At 40.7% G+C, this 23962-nt stretch overlaps 1 protein-coding gene across 5 annotated transcripts in view; it reads right to left on the bottom strand.

Moving 5' to 3' along the window:
• COL11A1 (collagen type XI alpha 1 chain) overlaps positions 1-23962 on the bottom strand; it is a 329239-nt gene that overhangs the window by 264994 nt on the left and 40283 nt on the right. For all 5 annotated transcript variants that reach the window (XM_073593016.1, XM_073593013.1, XM_073593015.1 and 2 more), the window contains exons 2-3: positions 22200-22367; positions 3138-3351 (exon numbers count right to left, since the gene is read on the bottom strand). In XM_073593016.1, coding sequence (XP_073449117.1) covers positions 3138-3351; positions 22200-22367 — 382 coding nt within the window. The remainder of the gene's footprint in view (positions 1-3137; positions 3352-22199; positions 22368-23962) is intronic.

The following is a 23962-nucleotide window of genomic DNA, read 5'->3' as shown; positions in this document are numbered from 1 at the left end:
TGTGACCAAAGCAATACAGTGTTACCTTAGTAACTCTGTACTACTCTGGGACAGTAATCAGGATTTTTTTTACATAATCACATGGTACAGATGGCCCTGTCTGTACCATGTGATCACTGTGATCAATCACAGCTAGCAACACAATTATATACAATGGATGGCATTAAAGTAAGTTATCCATTGTTTACAATTGTCATGTGATCTGCTGTGATTGGTCACAGCGATCACATGGTACTGGCAGCGGGCCAGTACAGTGATCAGTCATCGGCTGTGTCTGGTGGACACAGACGGTGACAAATCACACCAGTGCACTGCCCCACAGCCACGCAGGGGGGTGCATTCTGGGAGGACGTCATTGTACTATAGGCTGGGCAGAAAGGCATTAATGCAAAGGACAAGCTGAGACTCTTTGGGGCACTTTCAATATTTAAAAGGGGCATAGAAGAATTGTTTTATTTTTAAAAAGGTTTTTAAGATAAGAAAATTCTTCTGCAAACTATATAATAAAGTAAAGCTGCCAAACTCTTCTATAATTCAGACACAAAATGATGTAATAAAATGAAGTCTAATTTAACAAAGGAAACAAAGGAAATATGATTTTAATATTAAAACTGAAGAGAGCATACACCCAACCTCATATATCACATCATGCTGAAAATCTCAATAGCTGAAAATTCAGCTCAGTCAGATCTAAAGAAGGACAACTTTTTTCTTTTATTTTGCATTGTGTACGCCATGTAAAGACATACCATTTCTGCATACTTTTCAGCTGCCCTCTGGGACTTGAACCCCCTCCCCCCTCCATGTCACAAAAACTATCATATTGCCCACTTCTATTTTGCTGTCAATTGATACACAGTAAATAAGTGTTTTTACTTGGCTGGTAGGTGAATGGGGGGAGGGAGGCTAAAAATAGGCTACTCTTCTGCCACTGATGTTTTTTTTATTCCAGCATTACAGTATATAAACCATTCTCTATGGGCACAGGTTGTCATGGATACACCCCATGGGGGTAAGTCATCAGCCTGGGCTCACAGTACAATACTGCAGAGAGATGCACTGATATCATAATGTAAAATAGTCATATAACCTTTGATTTAACCACTTGAAAGACCAGGCCATGTTTTGCCATTCAGCACTGCACTACTCTAACTGGTAATGGAGCTTTCTTTTGGCGGTGATCAGCGACTTAAAGTGGGACTGCAATAGTGCGGCAAGAAATCTGACACTAATTGACCTGGGGGGGGACTGACTAACTGTCACTGACATCATCAGTGACACTAATACAGTGATCAGTGATAATAACTGTCACTGTACTAATAACACTGGCTGGGAAGGAGTTACCATGTAGGGAGATCAAGGAGTTTAAAATGTGCCTAACAATGTGAAATATGCGTAATGTGTGATGCTTTAAATAACATATCTCTTTGTTTCTTATCCCTGCAAAGCAGGGATTAGAAAGAGATTGTTCCCTCTGTACAGAGCCCTGTATTGATTGTTATTCTGGTCCCAATTTACAATATTTGTTATTAGAACATGTTTAGCTTTGGTATTTATGGATACAACATATGAGGCTTATGAGACTACTGTGAGTCAAAAACTGTAGGGAAATAAATCTTTTTATTTGTTAAATTTTTTTATGTAGAAGATGCATACTATGTCCCTTCTGCAATAAAAAACCTCTTTCCCTCCTCTTTGCAAGATTCTTTAGAATGTACCCTGACCTGTGCATGTGCAGTTTAGTGTACATTCTCAGCATGCCTCAGTGCCAGGTTGAATAAACACATAAGAATTATGTCATACTGGGCTGACCATTCAAGATGGCCAAGGATTCTGAACCTGGAAGGAGACCCAGGGAAGATGTCTGCTCTGGCAGGGAAACTCAAGGATGTTGCACTGCTGGAGGAGAATTAAGTATTGAGGAGTTTAGTTCCACTTTAAATTCTAAGTAGGTTTCATATAGATCGTTAGATATACATTTTATGTGGTTGGAACTATTTAAATAAAATCCTGTATAACTGGTACCCTAGCAATTTCAAACAAGATAATAGAAACCAGCCATGTTGTGACTTGGATATTAAACAGGGCAATAGAAAACTAGAAATCGAAAAATGTGAATTCTATGGTTTTATTATTAAATAAATATGTGTTGGCATTTCACCTATTAGAATCCTGTTTTCCTCTTTTAGAGTAGATATATCAGATACAACTTACAGATACAACTTACACTTACAGATGAGTGATATCATCTTCCCCCCTCCTTAAAAGCTCCACCATCTGTCATATGTCTTACTTTGTTGCAATATTAAGCTGAAACACCTATCCGGCTGTAGTACCTCCCAGCATACTATATTACACTACAGTCACTTGCAAGGGAGATCATGCAGTAGCAGCATCAACAACTGGTCACCAGGGAAAAAATGGAGACCACAGAGGGTGCACCCTCTCCTGCCCATGACTGCACTGAACCCTGGGTACCTGTTCTGTATCTCCCTTGTCCCTGTCCGTCACTCAGTGGGATCTGTGCAGGAGATATGAGCTGTGGTGGGAGGTACTGGGAAATAAGCTATCACTTCTAAATGCAGAAGCTGGACTTCAGTGTTACCAAGTGATAGTGGTGAGCAGGGAGCAGAAGACCTGAGCCAGAGGTGGTGGAACTAAATTCCCCCTAGTTCCTGCTGAAAAAAGCCCTGTGTGTGTATATATATATATAAATATATATATATATATATATATATATATATATATATATATATATATAAAATAGCTCTGCAAATCTTACTGCTTGTTGATATACATTTCCTGGACCTTAACTTTGGGGATTTTTTAGTGCATTGCACTTCCTTTGCAGTAAATCAGGAATTTTCAGCTTTTGACTTATATGGACCTGATTTTTACATTTTGTACTTTTGCCACATATGAACGTTTTTATTTGGTCATATTGTTTATTTCATATTCATTTCAATGTTATAGCACTTCTAATTAGGAATCTGTATGTAACGCTATTCTTTCAGAGTGGCAGCTTTACACATATTTTATTTCTCCTTTAAGGTAAAGTATATATTTGGCATTTTATAGCTTTACTTTGGTCTACAGGCCTTTCCTTTTAGTTGTCATAGATCAAAGGCATTACTTACTTTCCGTCTGCAACATTGACAGTGCTAAAAATTGGGTAGTCATCTGGTGAAGGTAGTCGATTTTGATCTTCATAAAGGAAAACAGGAGACCTGCCAACCTCTACTCCTATCTGCTGTGTTCCTTCCGAACTGTATATTGACAGGATAAATGACTGCAGGCCTTTCTTGGGCTTTACTGTCAGCAAGATGGAGAAATCCGTTGGAAATACCCCCCCTGTAAACAGAACATTTTAACATTAGCAGACAGCAGTACAAATATGTGTTCTAAAATTTATGGAAAAAAAAAATACTTGTTCTACAGTAATATTTTTCTTAAAAGCACAAAAAGAAATATGAAAGAAAGAACAGGCAAGCAAATTTATATAAATATTATGCATGGCTTACCTTTTGCAGAATATCAAAGTGCCCTAAACTAATGGTATACAGCTTACAATGTAAAAGAGCTGTTAGATTTGACAATATTTGTGTATAAAAAGATAATCTAGTATCAATCTGCATACCTAACCGAGAAGCCTTTGAGTGACATTAAACCCCAAACCAAACATGTAATGTATTGCAGCTTATTAGTGTCTCTGCATTAGTTTTATTTTTTTAGGTTGTTTTCCCCCTGTTTTCACCTGGTGATCTGGCCAGAAATGCACCACCTGTATTAGAACACCTCCACTCTGGATGAAGCAGCACAAGGGACACCTTTGAACAGCAGCATTGTTAATCTGGGGGGAGAAGAGTTTGCTTTTGGGTTTAAAGTGGTCCTAAAGCCTTAAGGTTTTTACCTTAATGCATTCTCTGCATTAAGGTAAAAAACCTTCTGTGTAGATGACTCCCCCAGCCCCCTCTAATACTTACCTGAGCCCGATCTCAATCTAGCGCTGCACCGGAGAACAGCAGATGTCTCTGCTCTCTCCCTTTACAATAGGCAGCTTGATAGCAGCAGGAGCTATTGGCATGGCCGAGAAACGCTGGCTGTGTCCACAGACGCAAGCAACTTGGCTCAGGATGGCGTTCGCATGAGTGTCCTCATAAGAAGTGACTTCCTATTGAGCAATGGCAGAAGAGGTGGAGCAAGGAGTTCCGGTGGGGGACCCCAGAAGAGGAGGATTGAGGCTGCTCTGTGCAAAACCATTACACAAAGCAGGTAAGTATAACATGTTTATTATTTAAAAAAAAAATGAAGGTTTAAAATCACTTTACAACGATTTAATAAAAACTCTTCCACCCCTTATAGCATACCAGCTGCATAGCGCTAAAGCTGGCCAGACTGTCCCTGAACTAATTAGTGGCCTGTGCATCAGAGAGGGGCAAACGACCTGAGGCTTCTCTGTAAACTATGAAGCATTGTGACAGATTGGGGTGAATTAATAAAGGCTTTGCAACACAATTCTGGCAATATGGTTGTATATGGAACTTATTTACTAAATTCATAAAAGGTGTAAAACAGTTTTTTGGTTAATTCTAGTTGAAATTAGATAGACATGTGTCCTTTTTCATTGCTACTAATTCCAACACGTGACAAAGTCATAGGGGGTTATTTACTAAAGGCAAATCCACTTTGCACTACAAGTGCAAACTACAAGTGCAAAGTGCACTTGAAATTGCACTGAAAGTGCACTTGGAAGTGTAGTCACTGTAGATCCGAGGGGGACATGCAAGGAGGAAAAAAAAACAGCATTTTAGCTTGCACATAATTGGATAATAAAATCAGCAGAGCTTCTCCTCATTTCAGATCTACCCCTCAGATTTACAGCCACTGCACTTCCAAGTGCACTTTCAGTGCAATTTCAAGTGCACTTTGCACTTGTAGTTTGCACTTGTAGTGCAAAGTGGATTTGCCTTTCCTAAATAACCCCCATAGAGTTTTTATTTGCAATACTTTGTAAATATGTTGCTACGGCTGTGAAAGTTATACTAAGGAATATCGCCATGTCGGAGTTAAGAAAACTGGAGGAATATAAGACTAATATCACGTTTGAGTAATTTTTTGCTGATTCTGGCGCATCTTTGATACAAATTTCGACATGTATATGAAGCTGTTGTGCACACCGACAATTGTGGTATGGAGGAGAGAAATACTTTCTAAAAGGTATCTGTGCCAGTCTTTATGAATTCCAGAAAGAATAAATCAGCTTCAGTACAGTAAATAGCAGAGCAGTTTCTCGTGTGTGTATGTTTTATTATTTTACAATAACCATAGCAGCCTGTTTATGACAAAAACAATCCAGTTGAAATAAGGCAATACTGACAGACATTGCATACTGTGCACAGTAATCCAACTGTGAACATAACCAGTTGCAATTACTTGTGTAGCGGGCACCTACTTTTAGGTAGGTGACCTTTCCTGGTAGTTTACTATGTCAGGTAAATTTAGACAGGCTTGTGCTATTACAGCGGGCCTGTTGTTGTTCATTTCTCATTTGAGTGGCAGGTAGTTTGTATGCTGGTCTCGGCCAATCATTAATTTGCTTGGTAATGCCCGGGACTCTCATATAAAAGCAGGGTAGTTCCGGGTTGTTGTGATCGTCGTCATGTCCTGTAGGAGCGGGAAGTGAGCCTGGTTCCCAGAGGGGAGAGGTTTCCCCTCCGGGGACCCAACGGAGCTCCCCCCTTGCAAAAAGGGTCTCCATGGAAGAAGAGACGGCATCTTACAGCATGTAATCGCTGGTGTCATCGCCCCCCCCCCCCCCCCCCCCCCGCGGGGAGGGGAAGCGGGCCATAAAGGAGAAAAGGAACTAAGAATCATTGCGGTGAAGTAGCAACAAAGCGGAAGGAAACTGGGTGATCGTTCGTTTATGAGTGGCACATGGACTATTGATCATGTGAGTGAAAGCCCAAGGGAAGGGTACTACCAGAGGCTGAGGAATGTTGGTACGCAAGTCAGTAAGATGGGCAGTGATGGCCTGTGACTTTGGGTTCAGCAATGCCCCGGAATTCCAATCAGTCGGGCGGGAAAAGTTATTCAGAGTGACTCTTTCTCGGCTCAACTTGGAAGTACCATGCAGATAGGAAGTAGTGGTAAAAAGGTAGCAGTGAAGATGCAAGCACACATATAGAGATACGGACTGTTCTTGAAAAGTCATGCAGATGAAGAAGTTATTCAGAGTGGCTCTTTATCAATTATTCTCTATCAAATCTACTTCCATCTTCCCTGATTGAAGAAATCACACAAAGTGATTTCCCAATTATCCGCAAGTGATTCTAGTTTTCCCATAAGAGACAGTAAAAGATGATAATGTAACAAAAGAGCATCTCAAAAGAAGTCCTTCTCCCATCCCAGTTCATGTTAATCAATAAAACAAGAGAAAAAGCATTAAGGACTGTGTCTTATGAATCTATGGGCTGCGAGGGTTGGGTGGTAAACGTGGTAAACGTGAATTACGGCTCCTTTGGGAGTAAGCGATTCACTTGAAAACCAGTACAGGGGATGGGAACAATATCTGGACTGGTAGGTACCATCGACCTTGGCATATACAAAAGACCATATTTATCTATTAACAAGACTCAAATGTTCCTTGGCTAATGTTTTTAGTTCCTATACTACTTACAGTCCAATACTATTGTAAGGCTCAAGACTTGAATATGCAGAGGACATCTTAAACCTTCCATTGAAAAGGTATTATTAAGGTTTAGCATACCATTAGAGCAAAGATCAGCTCATGAATACACTAAAAAAATCAAGCTTTCTGGCAAAAAACAGAATTACCAGACTGCCAGTACAAGGTAGCTAGAAAATTGGGTTAAACTCTAGTTTAATACATAATATCAAGCATATTTAACCAGCAAATGTGTTTTGTCTGGAGTTTATTATCCACTATGTTTCAACACCCTCCAGGTCAAAATTTGGCTGTTTTGTTTTAAGTGTGGATCTAATCCACAAGAAGGCTTGAGGCCATACAGCTGACTTGCGGTGGGGCTGATTCAGTTAAGAAGGACACAAGGCTCACAGTTACTGTTGGTGAGCAGTATAAAACACTCACACATAACACACATGCTGTAAATATATAGGGGGTTATTTACTAAAGGAAAATACACTTTGCACTGCAAGTGCACTTGGAAGTGCAGTCGCTGTAGATCCGAGGGAGACATATAAGGAAAATAAAAAACAGCATTTTAGCTTGCACATGATTGGATGATAAAATCAGCAGAGCTTCCCCTCATTTCAGAGCTACCCCTTAGATTCACCGCGACTGCACTTCCAAGTGCACTTGCAGAGCAAAGTGGATTTGCCTTTCGTAAATAACCCCCATAGTGTCATTTTAAAGCGGAACTAAACCCTTCTAACCTATACAGCCAAAGAAGCTGCCATTTTAGGCTATGTTTGATCTGCAGTTAACATGGTGCTGCACATGTGATCAACTATGACACCAGCTGCTTGATGACTTGACAGTTCCATTGAGGTACACAAGCAACTGTGACATTTATCAACATGCCTTGAATGTAATTGTTTTGGAAAACCAAAACAATTTTTGTGCTAGATAGAATGGGAGAGGATTAGAATCTCCGGTTTTAAGGTTGGGTTCACACTGGTATGACATGACAGTCGTACCACTTTGCCCTGCGACTTGAAGTCCAACATGTATCCAACTTCAATGAACAGGGATCAGACTTTGATCCGTGACAATACCAGGCACTGTGTCTGGTATGAATCTATGAATCTTTAAAGGGAACTCCACGCACAATGTAATAAAAATAAAACGGCATGGGTTCCCCCTCCAAGAGCATACCAGGCCCTTCGGTCTGGTATGGATTTTCAGGGGAACCCCCACGCCGAAAAAACGGCATTGGGGACCCCCCTAAAATCTATACGAGACCCTTATCCAAGCACACAGCCCGGCAGGTCAGTACTACTTATATTGGCATGGGCGGGGTCACCATGTGACATCATCCGGAGGCCCCGCTCCTTATGACATCACCATCTGGGGGCATGATAGGTGGTGACATCATAAGTGGAGGGCCTCCGATGACCCAGCCCCATGACAATATAAGTAGTGGCACGTCACGCACTCTGCATTAGAGCGGGAGAGAGCGGTGTGTCAACATCGGAAGAAGAACAGAGGGAGAAGACAGTGGAGAAGACCCAGTAAAAGAGCGAGAAGATAGCGGAGAAGACCCAGCAGAGGCAGAAGACAGCAGGCAGAGGGAGAAGAACCAGAGAGAGAGCAGAGAAGACCCGGAGAGGGGAGAACAATCGGAGAGGGCAAGAAGACATAAGTGGAGAAGACCCAGAAAAGGGAGAAGAAGTCGGAAGAGACACCAGAACTGCCTTAATAAATTACTTTAACACCCTGTGTGCTGTGTTTTATTTTTGACACTTTTTTTCAGGTGAATGGGTAGGGGTACAATGTACCCCATACTTATTCACATAGGGTGGGGGGCCGGGATCTGGGGGCCCCCCTTCAGATAAGCCCCCTGCCTGCAGACCACGACAACCAATGGCCAGGGTTGTCGGGAAGAGGCCCTTGTCCCCATTAACATGGGGACAAGGTGCTTTGAGATGGCCCCAAAGCACCCACCGCCCCATGTTGAGGGTATGCAGCCTGGAACGGTTTGGGGGGCGCTGGCTCGTCCCCGCCCCCTTTCCTGACCTGTCAGGCTGTGTGCTCGGATAAGGGTCTGGTATGGATTTTGGGGAGGACCCCCACGCCATTTTTCGGCATTTGGGTTCCTCTTAAAATCCAGACTGAGGGGCTTGGTATGCTCTTGGAGGGGGAACCCGTGCCGTTTTTTTTTTAATTTGGTGTGGAATTCCTCTTCAAGATCATCAGAGCACAAGTCATGTGCCAAAGTCGGATCAGTTAAGACGGTGATCTGACTTTGATCCGACTTCAGCAATATTCAGTGCGCTGAATTAGGATCAAAGTTGGACCAAAGTAGTGCAGGGAGCATTTTCAAAGTCAGACCGACTTGTGTCAGACCAGTTAAGATGGCTCCCATAGGGAAACATTGATTTTCACACGTCATGCAACATGAGCTCCCAATGAGCGTTTGTCATACCAGTGTGAACCCAGCCTTATGGCTGTGGCTGGGGAGATTTCCTCTAAATTTATGTCCTGGTAACCATTGTGTAACCAGTGCAGGGAGTGAGGGAAATCTCCCACATACACCTTCTTGGTAACTGTTACAGATTTTCCCTAATTTCCTATCTATTATAAACTTCATCAGGACATTGAGTGGGGATTAATATCCCCAACAAAGCTTCATACAGCAATATAAATCTGTCAGAGATTCTAACCTTTTTCCCCTCTATCCAAAGTTATGCTTTAAAGAACAGCTCGAGAAAAAAACTTAAAGCATGATTGTTCACATATGTATTCCTTTAAATAAAACATGTCAAGAGAAAAATACATAGTTTGCCACTGCTAAACACCTCCTTAAATACTTGAAGGTGCCTGCTTTAGGTAATGCTTGACCATATTCTACCTCATATGTTGCTTTTTCTATTGCCTTTTATGGGTTAATTGTGTATTGTGCTAACAGGCTGCCCGAATTCAGGAAGGGGTTAAAGTGCCAGCTCCCAGGTGTTCATGGCTCTGCCACCTTGTGGCGGACTATGAATACAATGGAAAGAAACCTAGCTGGGTCCTTGGATGGAGAATTGTATGAAGGACTGCTGCCACATGTAACTCTGCTCTAACTTTTGGAGGGCTCTCCCTCAGTGGGTACCCAGTCTGGGTACCAAAGCCAGATTCATGGTCTTTTGCTCAATGGACTTCACATTATTTATAAGGTATTATGCTGGGCATCCTAAAGTTGGTATGAACTAGAGCAGGGAAATGCAATTGGCGGACCTCCAGCTGTTGCAAAACTACAAGTCCCATCATCATCATCATCATCATCAGTCTCTGCCTCTGGGTGTCATGCTTGTGGCTGTCAGAGTCTTGGTATGCCTCATGGGACTTGATGTTCTGCAACAGCTGGAGGTCCCCTAATTGCATATCCCTGAACTAGAGGATATATGGAGGAAATCTGTGAAAGACTGTTTTACATTAAGTAAAACATTCTGCAGTTTCCACTGTGCCTGGTCTGAGGTTCTTAGAAATGGGTGAGTGCATGGCAGAACAAAGAACAGGGCTTGGAAGGGGGATGAAGAGAAGACAGTATGAATACATTACAAAGTTCTAACCTGCAGTATAAGGATAAATGGCTATCATTTTGTTGCTAGAGGCAGCGGGAGTAATGCTGAGTGCTTAAGCAGCCAGCCAGCCAGAAGGAGTTTTGGTGACATGGCATAGGTGACAAAGGGTCCTGGCAGAGAATGGGTTTGTGAGCTTGGCCTTCCCCATAGTGATCGGTGCCCCACATACAGGGACTGACATCACAGCATGGAGCATCATGTGTACCTAGCCAGAGGTCTCACCAAAGAGATGTAGAGAGATTGAGATGCCTCCAGAATGAAGAAGCTTGAGAAAATGTGAAGAGATTACCTCTTGTATCAGGGAGAAGTCTCATAGTGTTACTGGGAGTGAGGTGACATGTCCAGCTGTGCTGGTGTAGTGAGGTACAGGCTCTGTGAACACACTCTGAGTTGCTGCATCAATGATAAAAAGTTATAGAGCAGTTGAAGCAAAATGTGAACCGTTGAGAAGTGAATGTATACAAAGGGTTAACCGTGCAAAGTGGAACATGCTTGCTTCTGAGCCAAAGTGCCAATGTAACAATATTTTCACGTGACCACGGCTTCCACCTGTGAGTACAGGCATTTGCCAGCACTACAAGTGAGTCCCCAAAATGGTGCATTAAGCTCCACCCATATGCTTGTTGCCTGGCTGTAAATGCAGATCCATACTTTCAGAGCCATTTACATAAACATGTATGTAGAGCGAGAGCCCACACTTCCCTCTATATGGTCATGATGTTTTCAAGGTCAGTAACTCAGCAAGTACTAAAGGTAAAAGATCTGAAATGTCAGTCACCTGACATTTTGGAAGGACATCAGTAACAGAAATCTATGCAATTTTGTCATGACAGATTTACTTTAAAAGTCCTATAATAGCCCCTATTAATTCAACAGGAGAACTTATTAGTTGAAATCAGGCTTATAGTGAAAGTATCTTCTCTATAGGTGCACTGGAGGAGAAGGTGCTTAGGAAGGCGTAAAGGAAAAAGAGTGCAGGATGGGAATCTGTGGTGTGCTGATGGTGGCTAACAGTCAAAAATCTGGTGGGACAAGGCACAGAACTGCAGACTATGAAAGCCTTCTCATCCATCCTATTCAATGCAGCCTTAGAGGTTCGTGGATTTAAGGAAAATGTTTTTTGTACTTTAGAATTCTTTTGGCAGATAGCACATTATATAATTAGTCAAAATTATGGAAGAACGATATTCATAAACAATTAACAATTGAAGTTTTGAAGGATTGTAACCTACCCAATACAAATATAAAGCCCATTATTTAAAGTGAATGTACAATTTCCAAGATCTTAAACTGCCCTCTGGACCCCATAGCTGAGATTTTTGGGTAGCAGCATACTGCTTTAGTTTATTTCCAGAGTGCCCCAAAAGCTCCAAAATCACGAGTGCTCTGTTATATAAATCCCTATATGGCATGAAAGCGTAGGTGTGCGCAGCATATTGCATTAGGGTGTGCACCCCCTAGCTCAAATGTGCGTATATATATATATATATATATATATATATATATATATATATATACACCCATGATGTCTCACTTTTGAAACAGAGAAAGGGACTGAGGACAGAGATTCCCCAGTCCCTTTCTCTGCAGTCTCTGCTGCACTTGACAGTGAATGAATGGGAAGTGCTCTGTGCTGAGTGGCTTCCTATTCATTCACCAACTGAAGCATAGCAAACAGTTTACTATGCTTCAGTTATGAATAAACACAATGAGTGATTGGTATTGAATAAAAAAAGAGGAACACGGACAGTTGGGGCGATGGCATATACTGGCACAGATCCACTGTATTTTCCTCCTCCAGCTGCTGAATGCCGGCAGGGGGGAGAGAAGGAGAAGCCGACTTTCAGTGGCTACAAAGGAAAATACAGATCAAATACAGTAAGTGTGGCCCTCCCATTGCTTCTCCTGTCCAGGTTCCGGGTGTCGGCAAGGAAGGATTATGGTCTACCCATCACCTGCCGATTAGTACAGGCACCTGTACCAGTTGTCAACTCCCGGATTAGGGTGTGCCCAGGCACACCTGGCACACCCCCTGCACACGCCTATGCATGAAAGTCTGAGATCTGGGCCTTTACACCTCCCTGTAACCCACAAACATGATTGATTGTATCACTGGTCAGCAGAGTGGTTTAGGAGTTAACACTTTTGCCTTGCAGCACTGGGTCCTGCGTATAAATCCTGGTTTGGACACTATCTGCATTGCGTTTGCATGTTTTCTCTGTGCTTGCATAGGTTTCCTCAAATTCCAAAGACATGCTGGTAGAATAATTATCATGACAAGGAATTGGTCGCACACTGGAACTCCAAATTATCTCGATGTCATCTTTATTGTCAAAAAAGGATCAGACAGATACAGGCAATGGTAGACGTTTCACAAGCGATAGCTTGCTTGTTCACAACAATAAGCAAGCTATCTCTTGTGAAACGTCTACCATTGCCTGTATCTGTCTGATCCTTTTTTGACAATAAAGGTGACATCGAGATAATTTGGAGTTCCAGTGTGCGACCAATTCCTTGTCTTGTTCGTCTTCCGCAGTGGTGAGCCGAGGTCTGCACCTGTGATCCATCCTGCACATGAGTTTGCCTGGAGCGGTGTGCTTCTCTCTGTTCTTTGCTAGAATAATTATCATGTGTGTGAGTATATGTTTAATAAGGACCTTAGACTTGAGGGCAGGGACTAATGTAAATGTACAGTATGTAAAGTGCTGTGAAAAGTTGCTGGTGCTATATATAATAAGGTACCACAGTTTTTGAGGCTTCTGGGAAGATATGTAAAAAAAACTGAAATAGAGTTCTGGTGCCTAGAGGTACCTGCTATGCTTGGGGAAGTCACTGGACACAGTTAAATATCTTTACCCTGGTCACAAGCCAAATAGAATAGCAACATTGAAAACTGGAACTGTGACCGCTGTGTATCTGTGAATTGCTTGTTTGTCATGTTGATGGTATTCTGCGTATGCTATATTTATTGAGAAATATAAGCACAATTTGTAGTGTCTTCATCATTTAGTAGGTAAATAAGCTAGCCTCTGTACAAATAGACAACTCATTTTCAATAAGGTCAGTAAATTAAAAAAACGCAGGGTGAAGTTTAATAACTGAAAAGTCAAAAACAATTAGGTAAAATATGCAAATGCAGGAAATTGTCTGACAGAATGGCAAATGTCACATAAACAAATGTGTGTGGTCTGGAAAATGACAGGGCTTGTTGCTTTGGTATTTTCTTCTTATAGTATACTGTATATCCTATTTGCTTCTTATATTATACTCTATATCCCAGAGAATCCGGTATATCACAAATACCAGAATGTTAAAATATTTTGCCGTATTCTTATACCAGTCTCCTATTCTTTGCATATTCAGTTATTACAAGTTGTTAGTTATCTGGAGATGGGCAAAAATATGCAAGAGATTTATTTAACTTAATGACAAATTCAACCACAAAGTTTAGAACTATGTCCACAATGCCCTTGCCTCATGCAAAAGAATTATATATAAAGAATAGGGGAATGCTATGAGATAGCTGTGTGATAGAGTTTGGCATGTGATTGGCACCCATGTTCTAGGAAACTGCAGTGAAGATACATGGAGGTTCTGTAGTGCTGAAAAGCACCTATATAAAAGAAATTGAACCCGATGCCAGCCGCACTACCACAATTACTATATAGCAAGTACCTCATAGTGCCTGCATGTCAACTTACCTTAGTTATACAGTGGCTGGGGTGGCCTAAATTGAGTCTAGGACCTAATCCCTCCCTCTTGTTGTCTAGACCAAACTTACTGGCCAAAACTGTGAGGTCTCGTCGCAGGTGTGTAAAGTGTGTGTATGCAGAAGGGGGGTCTGTGGGCCAGGATAATGACCAGAAAGACTAGTCAAAATTTGCCCTTGCGTTGAATACTGATAAACAATGGATGTTAAGATTGACATAAGCATAAGTAAATTAATTAATGAAAAAAAAAACCTTTAAAGCATTAGCTTCAAGCTGTATTTTTCGGAAAACATGGTCTTTAGAATATGTTCCCCATCCACCAGTTCCATTAACAGCAGGTGAGCCCTGGTTCTGTTGGGGCTTGTACTGACATAAGGAACTAAAATTGCCAAAGCATGGATAGAGCAGGCCATTTTGAATACAATGGCACAATCTGGAACATGATTTCCAATGCTCTGTGATAGCCAAATCTGACAGGGCATATATACATATATGTGTGTGTATATGTATGTGTATATGTATATATATATATATATATATATATATATATATATATATATATATTCAGAGGAAAAAGGGATTAAAGGCATCAGAGTAGATATATTATATATATCCTATATTCATATATACCTTAACTTAACTCAAATTATAGGTAGGTGACAAAAATCAAACACTTAATTCTGTCTATAAAGTCATTTGGTTCAATGCACTTTTTTAGTGCTGGGCATAATGGAGAGGGCAGGTATATATGGGACCTAGTATAATTTACATGAATTGTAGGTGCAACAATAAAGCAAACGTTAACGCAATCCAAAAATGTGTACCAAAGGAGTCACTGAAAATGACTGGAAAAATAAAATGTAGGTGTAAAGTTGTCAACAATAATTTATTTTTACAAATGCACTATGAATAAGCACTCTCTAGGTCTCCTTGATTCGGGTGACATGTGGATTTTTTTTTTCAGAGTTTTAAATTCTTTATTGCTCTTATTTTTATAGCTTCTAATATTCATTTTTTTTTTCATTTTACATTGCTTTCCAACCATATACAGTATAACTTGAGCCAGGGCCGCTATCAGGGGGGTTCAGCCGTTACAACTGTAAGGGGCCCGCCTGGGCCAGAATAAGGCAGGGGATCCATGCTGTGCAGTATAGAAACAATCTCACAGTTTCTGCAGTTCTCGTGGCGTTGATTTTAGACATGGAGCTCTTTACTGCCACCTCTGGCTACTATGTGCACCCCTCATGTGACAGTGATCTGCCTGTACTATGCCTCTCATCAACATGTCAGCTTTGTAAAAATTAGCTGGGACTAGGTAGGAAGATACAAGTAGGGCCTGTGAAGGAAAGGGAGGGGGGCTGTTTGTGTACAGGGAGGGGCCAGAGGCTTGTGTGTGTACAGATTTGTGTATGTGGGGCTGCCATATATACAGGTGTGTGTGTGGGGGGGGGCGCTGACATATATACAGGTGTGTGTGGGGGGCGCTGACATATATACAGGTGTGTGTGTGGGGGGGGGCGCTGACATATATACAGGTGTGTGGGGGGGGGCACTGACATATATACAGGTGTGTGTGGGGGGGCTGACATATATACAGGTGTGTGTGGGGGGCGCTGACATATATACAGGTGTGTGTGTGTGGGGGGGGCGCTGACATATATACAGGTGTGTGGGGGGGGCGCTGACATATATACAGGTGTGTGTGGGGGGGCTGACATATATACAGGTGTGTGTGTATGGGGGTGCTGACATATATACAGGTGTGTGTGAGGGGGGCTGTCATATATACAAGTGTGTGCGTGTATGGGGGGCTGACATATATACAGGTGTGTGTGAGGGGGGCTGTCATATATACAAGTGTGTGCATGTATGGGGGGCTGACATATATACAGGTGTGTGTGGGGGGCGCTGACATATATACAGGTGTGTGTGTGTGGGGGGGGCACTGACATATATACAGGTGTGTGGGGGGGGGGCGCTGACATATATACAGGTGTGTGTGGGGGGGCTGACATATATATACAGGTGTGTGTGAAGGGGGACTGCCATATATACAGGTGTGTGTGTATGGGGGTGCTGACATATATACAGGTGTGTGTGAGGGGGGCTGTCATATATACAAGTGTGTGCGTGTATGGGGGGCTGACATATATACAGGTGTGTGTGAGGGGGGCTGTCATATATACAAGTGTGTGCGTGTATGGGGGGCTGACATATATACAGGTGTGTGTGAGGGGGGCTGCCATATATACAGGTGTGTGTGTGGGGCAGGGGGCTGCCATATATACAGGTGTGTGTGGGGGGCTGCCATATACACAGGTGTGTGTGTGTGTGTGGGGAGGCTGACATATATACAGGTGTGTGTGTGTGTGTGTGTGTGTGTATGGGGGGGCTGACATATATACATGTGTGTGTGAGGGGGGCTGCCATATATACAGGTGTATGTGTATGGGGAGGAGGGTCTGACATATATACAGGTGTGTGTGTGGGGGGGAGGGTCTGACATATATACAGGTGTGTGTATGTGGGAGGGGGCTGACATATATACAGATGTGAGGAGACTGACAAATGGGGGGGCTGAGTGCGTACAGGTGAGGTGGCCGGTGTGCAGATTCGGTAGGATGGCCCATAGGCAAGCCCTGTGGAATGTTAGTGGTCAGGCTCGGGGGGGGGGGGTCCCAGGTCTAAAGCTGTGTAAGGGGCCCAAAAATTTCTGATGGCTGCCCTGACTTGAGTACAGCTGTACTTTATAGTTGCTGGGGAAGAACAAGATGAACCATGTTTGTTCTTACCTTTATGTGATTAAGCAAGTCACTGCCTTCAGCAACTTTTGACTGGAGACAATTTTAACTGCATTTTTTCCTTTGTAATTTGTTTCAGTGTCCATCATCATTGAATGGACATATCTCAGATTTCTAAGTCAAGAATATAACTTGTTCTGACCAGTTAAACATACTTGAGTTGGTTTCCTATCTAACGATCTAGAAGACATAGTAATAACCAATAAGTTAGTTATGAAAAGTGAGCATCAAACTGGCTATTTTGCCTAATTGCTTAATCTCTGGGTTGCTCCTCTGGTTATTGTTATTAATTCAGTATTGAGAGGACAGGATTGTAGATGGTGTTATATAATTACTGAATTTTCAATCCATCCCTCGTCTGCAAAGTAACATTTTTGAATGTCTCCAGTTTGGCTGTATGTCTATATATCACATATAAGAAGGGTCTTCCAAAACCTAGTCATTTGGAGATTAAAGCTATACAACATGTAAATTGTTGGTGTTTTATAACTAATGTGTGATAATTGAAAGCTTGACAATGGCGTAGTCATGAAATTCTCTTTGTAAGAAAATGTAAAGGTGAACAAAATAAAACTGAAATTGAGAATGATGTACACCATCAAAGTACATTTATCAAACAGGATTTTAGCAAATAATAATTTTAATATAAAACATATCTTACTTGGTATAGGTAATTACTGAATATAACTCAAACGGTATTGTACAAAAGAAATCAACAAAAGATTGGGGTTACTGTTATTATATGATTCCACGTTAAGGGCTACCTCAGATTTAGGTGAGCCACCACAGAAGTTTCCAGTGATGCATACTTTAATAAAGTTTGGATCATAACCTAATAGAACAATTAGTGATTAGTAGTATTTGGTTTAATTAGCAGTTGTGGGTAGCTTAATTAGTATATGCAAAATCAAATTTGTGAATAAAAAGAAAACTACTGTTTGTGTAGGGGCAGTTGCCAAATGTGAATTCTGTGGTCAGTAATCAACAAAATTCTATGATTAATCTCTGATCTAAAAAAGTGTTTGCTGCAATATGTCGCCTTCTACCTGTATCTCCCTATTTATTCTCAGTTTAGAATTCCTGTCTATTGTTCAAACTATTGATAGTAGTGGGGGAGTAAGGCAGGCCATACATGGGTCGAATTGCGAAAGAATTTTCTTTCGAAGATCTTATCTAAGAATTTTCATTCGTATTTTGTACCATTAGTGGGCTGCAGCAACAGCCAATTTTTGTGCAGCCATCGAATTTGAGAAATCGGACATGGAAATTTTTTGAAAAACAAATGATTTTCTGATCAATGATGGGAGAATCGTGCAAGAAATGTAATCGAAAAAGAAATGCGCATGTACAAGAAAAGAAAATTACCGGAAAGAAAAGAAAATTCCCAGCCATGAAAATTGTTTTCTGTAGCAACATGAGGTGAAATTGATGGCTTGGTTGGCCGAATTTCAAAATCAATGGTGGCCCCATCGGATCACAAAGCGCACAAATTTTCTGATTTTCAAAAGAAAATTCTTTTGAAATTCGACCATGTATGGCCAGCCTAAGTGGAGAAAATTGTTATATTGCAAGTTATGCTTTATGTGTTTCTTAGTAGTGCTGTTTTTGATTCTTTGCAGTTCTGCATGTGCAGGCCCAAGGTCCTGTTTAACTCTTTCTCCACTACCGTCCTTCCTGCCGGAGGCAGTCTGAGCTTTCAAAGCCAGATTGGTTAATTGAATACCTCTGTGGAATTCAAATCCTTTTTCAGACTTTCGAGTCTTGGCTTGTAAGTGGATGCATAGAGAAGACACTTGTAATGTCTTGTTTATTTATAAAAATAAATAAATAAATAAATAAAATAAAAGATCACAGCCAGTAACATATTTATAACAGACACACAAATCTGGAAAGCCCTTCTCATCATTGGATTCCAGCTGCAGCAGCCCCTAAGAAAACAGATGCGTTCTGCTTAACAGATGTGCACTAGCATGTCTCATTCTACTGAGGGAAGAGATAATTGTTTGACTACTGCTAAACAGAAACGTAACAAGATATCCATAAAATACAAATGTGTTTAAAAGTGGCAAAACTGATGTTATCAGCAGGGACAGATTTTAATTACATTTCTCTCATACAGTCCCCAAGCTAAACACTGAAAATCTAATAGATTCTTCCCTCCATGCTAAACAGAGTGGATAATGGAATCTTCCCCAACAGCTATTTTATTCTGACAGCCAGTGCTAACAGTTGTCAGAATACCTGAACAGTGACTATAACTGATTGGATGTAGTCACCATTCAGCAAAAAAATATCCACGTGGTTCCTTATACAAAATCCAAATAAAAAATGAAATTCCGTCAAGTTGGGTAGTGTTGGCAGGGCCATCCGTGGCTTGAATTTAGCTGAATTGGACAAAATGTGAGCCATTTATAGACGCCTGTAGGCATGTTTGTACTGTAAAGTAAATTTCAGACAGCCATAAGATTCTTATCTCAGCCTCTGTAGTGTAGACCTGCAATTTTGTTTTTCAGTTTCAGTTAAAGTTATTTTTTTGATAACTGTGTCCTACTGGGGAGATTTTATTTAATTTCCAATTTTGGAGATGTATTTGGAAATAAAAGGACATCTCCCCAAAGTTAGACAGTTACCACCAGTCCATTTGCCCCCATTGGAGGAATTCCCCTCGCCTCTTGCACTCATGGCAGCTATAAAATGTAAAATTTCCACTTACTTTTGTCTTGGTGACAGTGGTCACCAGCACAAATAGAGAGGGTAAATCTCTCCTTCAGGATATCAGACCACAACAAAGAACAAAGAAAAAGTTTTGCCATGGAGTTGTCACTTCCTTTCTAGCGAGTGAGATTACACAGAATTCTGAACCAGCAAGGGTAGGACTGCATAGGATAAATAGCTGTAATACTGTTGTGATTCTTTTGTTGATGACGTATCTACAGCAGCAGATTCTCTTTTCTGACACATCCCTGAGACTTCTGTCCCTTGCTCATAATTGGTTGTCAACCAAAAGCCAGCCATACACAGCCCAATATGTGTACACAATGCTATTGATTCAAACAACACTTGTAACAATCATGCGGGCCCAGTTGACATTAATTCTGCAAATATTTACAGTGCCTGATGCTTTTTTGAGACCCCTGACCTGCAATCCTGACCTGACAACTGCGACAGTTTTGAAAAGTGACAGTTTGCCACCTAAAACATAAATATACCTAAGAAGCAATCTGGGGAATTGGGGATCATGTATAATTATTTTGTTCTAACTAATCAATGGGAACCTTTCATAGAAGAAATCTGGACGCTGTCAATGCTGACTTGCTTCTGAAAATGCTAGTTGTCTGGCTATTATGCTGACCCTGGTTTCAATACTTTCTTAGTCAGAAACCCCAAATAAGTGTAAAAAGTCTGAATGACTATGAGTTCCCACTCAGTGACTCAGGAGGTACTGAAGGCAGGTTAGCATATTAACCAGACAGCAGGCATTTTCAAAAGGAGGTTAACAATGGCAATCTCTATGTTTTTTAAAGGAAAGATAAAGATTTGCTTGAATTACACTGAAGTACATGGGCTGTGCAGCTTTTTATGGGTAATATGCCTTGGATGTGCACAATTCATCCTCACCAAGCCTTTAGACTATAATTCATACTGACTAGAAAATTATCTAAGTGTTTTCATGTCTCAGAAGAAAATATTGAAACTCATCTTTTATGTGTCTTTCAAAAGCCTCCAAGGAAAACCACATATTTCATATTTTTGTTATTCTGGTAATTTTTTTAACAGCTACATTCTTGCTCAAGTGTATTTGTATTTCTTACAATGAAGCGGCACTGTGACAAAGAAGTAAAATGGAATGTAGTAAGCTATTAAAAGACTATTTTAGGGGGTAGTAATATGAAGCTTTCATCGTGGAATGAGCAAACGAAGATTGTCTGTGTTTAATCATTCTACTGCACAACTGTAAGGAGGTTGTATGCTATTGCAGAGCTGTGAGTGTCACAAGACATCACACAGCATCATGTCTTCTAGAGAAAGGTGTTCCCAATAAAAAACCAGTCAGGTTTTTCTGATCATGCTTAGCCTATATATAAAAATTAAAGGTAGAATTAAGATTTTTTTCCCTAGCTGCTCAATAAATCTTTTCTCCTTCTATGTAAACCCCTCATCCATTTTGCTGCCATTGGCCAGGAGAACCTTGTAGTACAGAAACAAAGTGGCTAAAGTCTCATAATGCACGTGTTAGTTCCACATAGCATGCTACACTGCAGTGTATTTGCATTTTTCATGATCCCCTAATGATGAAAATAGTACCTTGAGAGGAAATGTGATCTCTGTTTTGTTAACCTAGTTATCTAGTTGGATGTCATATTATCTAATTATGTACTCTCCTGGTAAAGCCTGGTACACCCTGCAAGTTGTTTCTTTTTTTTTGTTCACCCCAGTGGGCTAAATTAAATAATAACTGAGAAGCTCAGGAGGAGCTTGCTGCACCAACTATGCACTGAACTTTTGTGTTCTGACAAGGGACTAACACTCCCACCCCACCTGAACACACCAGTCTATGCTCACAGCCATTGGCTGCCAGCACTGATTGGATGCCGAACTTCTAGCATGTTAATTTGACCGGCTTCTGTCAGACAAGTTGATGTACACACAGGCCGAATGTCGGCAAGCTTCCATTGAACCAGCCGATATCGGCCGATATTCGACTCGTGTGTACCCGGCTTTACTGTGAGACTCCACAATCAGATTATGGAGTCCAGAGGATAATAATATCTAATAATTTGTAAGCTGAAAAAATCCACTGTTGGACTTTGACTTTTGACCCCTGCAAATGCAATTGCTCAAACATTGTTTTTATATATTTTCTTCTCTCTTTAAAATGTTACTAAACCCACAACAGTAAAATCAGTCTCTATATGCAGTAAAGCATGCTTGTTATAGTCACTGTGGAACTTAAGGGGTTAATCCTCTGCATTGTGTAAAAAGGCTGTTTGATCCTGTCTTCTCTGAGCCTCCCCTCCTTCCACAGTCCCCAAACCATCTCCTAATAGAACAGAGGTTTGGAAGCATTCTGCACATGCTCAGTTTGGTGTGTATTGCTATAGTTTCTCTTTCTTGGGAGAGTGCATGTGATCATCACAGGGCCAATTAGCACTGTCCAGACAGAGAGTCAGGGGTCATGCAGCCTCATAGGACAGTCAGGGGAGAATGAAAACTTCTCCAACAAGCTTTAACCAGTGCTCAGCTGGATACTGATAGAAGCCACAAGACAGCTATATACTGCTGATGAGAAAAGGTATTTAGCAGTTTATAAAAGGATTGTGTACTGTGGAGATCAGATATAGTGGATGCAGGGCCCTGGTTTTAGTAACACTTTAGAATTGTCAAAACACAATATACAACAGGAATATAAAAATGATCTTACCTGGGTATAATTGGTTCATTGGTACACTAAGCTGGGCATTTTTATGAACTTTGTATGCTGTGTCTGATCCCTTGGATGCCTTTCTGTTTGTGCAAAACCCTGCTGTTTTTGATACACCTTCTGGTGTATTGTGAAAATCTAATGCTCTGAGTACATCGACTGGTCCAGCTGTAAAAGATGAAAAACAAAGAACAAGGTTAGGAGACCTTACAATAATTGATGGTGTCAAAAGTTACACCAATGTTGCAAGATTAATATTCTAGTTTCAGCAAGTAAAATTCCTTCTGGAATCATTTAACAGTTTACATTTTAAATTACTTTATTTATTGTTATTATTATTATTATTATACGGGATTTATATAGTGGCAACAGTTTACACAGCGCTTTACAACATAAGGGCAGACAGTACAATTACAATACAGTTTAATACACTAGGAATCAGAGGGCCCTGCTCGTTAGAGCTTACAATATAAGAGGGAGGGTACTTTATAAATTGCTTTAAAAAGAAGATTTACTGCCAACAAGGCAAAGAGTAATATTGTAAATGTGGTAACCACTATGAAAGATATAGTAAACCATAACATTCTTAGTAGAAGATGGTTGGATTATGTAGGTTACCACAATATACATTTTTTTTTTAACTCTGATGCTAAAGGGATTTAGCAAGTCTTTATTAACCCATGCTTGCACATTTAAACTAACCTCTTCATTTGACTATGCCAATAAACTCTGTTCCTTTTTTTAAATGGTGTTCTAGTATTATTTGAAGATGGCCAAAAGACAAAGGGTTGATATAATAAAGGCAAACAGACTGTTCACTTTGCAAGTTGAAGTTGAATTTTCCCCAGAGATTAGTGAATCAGGTGTAGCTCTGTTGACTTTCATCATCTAACCATGTGTAAGCAAAACTGTGTTTTTTTTATTTTTCTTGCACATGATTGGGTTATTTTTGCAAAATTAAAAATTTCACCACATTGCCTAAACTCTCTAAAGTGCAACTTCACTTGTAAAGTGAATGCTCTATTTGCCTATAATAAATTTACAGTTCTGATCATACTGTGTCCAAATATTCATCTGTATTGATAATTTACATTTTTTTGGCAGAAGTTTAGACAACAGGTCATTTCACTCATCATATGCTCTCAACATGTAAACACACATATTTTGTGAAATAAATAAAAACTTGCAATAGGCAAAGTTCAACAGATTCCCATATTGTCTTTGGAAGATCTTATACTTTATACTTTATTTTGCTACATTTTAATCATCCACATCTGTCCTCACTCTGAGTCTTTATCACAATCTGTGGATCCAGTTTAGGTAGAAACCAATACATCTTACATGTTTGGATTTGGGGAAAGTTCCTGCATGGTATGACATGGTTTAAAAAAAAATAGATATTTGCCAAGTTTTGAACCAAAAACTTAGGTACTAGCATATATACAAAATATATTCAATTTAATTTAAAGATGCAATTTTAACCAACAATTAAAGCAGAACATTCTATTAACAAACATGTGCTTTAGGACTTAAAGTGTAACCTCTTCCTCCCTCCCTCCTTTACTTTTAGCAGGTATGCTCCTCTAACCACTTGCAGCTCTCTCTACCTTAAAGTGATTGTCCGCATTAAGGTAAAAACCTTCTATGCTCAGTATCCCCCCATACCTCCTAAATACTTACCGGAGCCCAATCCTGAACCAGCAATGTGCCTGAGAGCAGCTGTGCTGCTCTCTCTCCCTCTCCTTACTATACATGGAGGTAAC

Source organism: Aquarana catesbeiana, linkage group LG07 (assembly GCF_042186555.1).
Source record: "Aquarana catesbeiana isolate 2022-GZ linkage group LG07, ASM4218655v1, whole genome shotgun sequence".
In the NCBI taxonomy this organism is placed as follows: Eukaryota; Metazoa; Chordata; class Amphibia; order Anura; family Ranidae; genus Aquarana; species Aquarana catesbeiana.
Note: the sequence above shows the minus strand (reverse complement) of the source record. Positions and strands in the feature narration are given on the sequence as shown.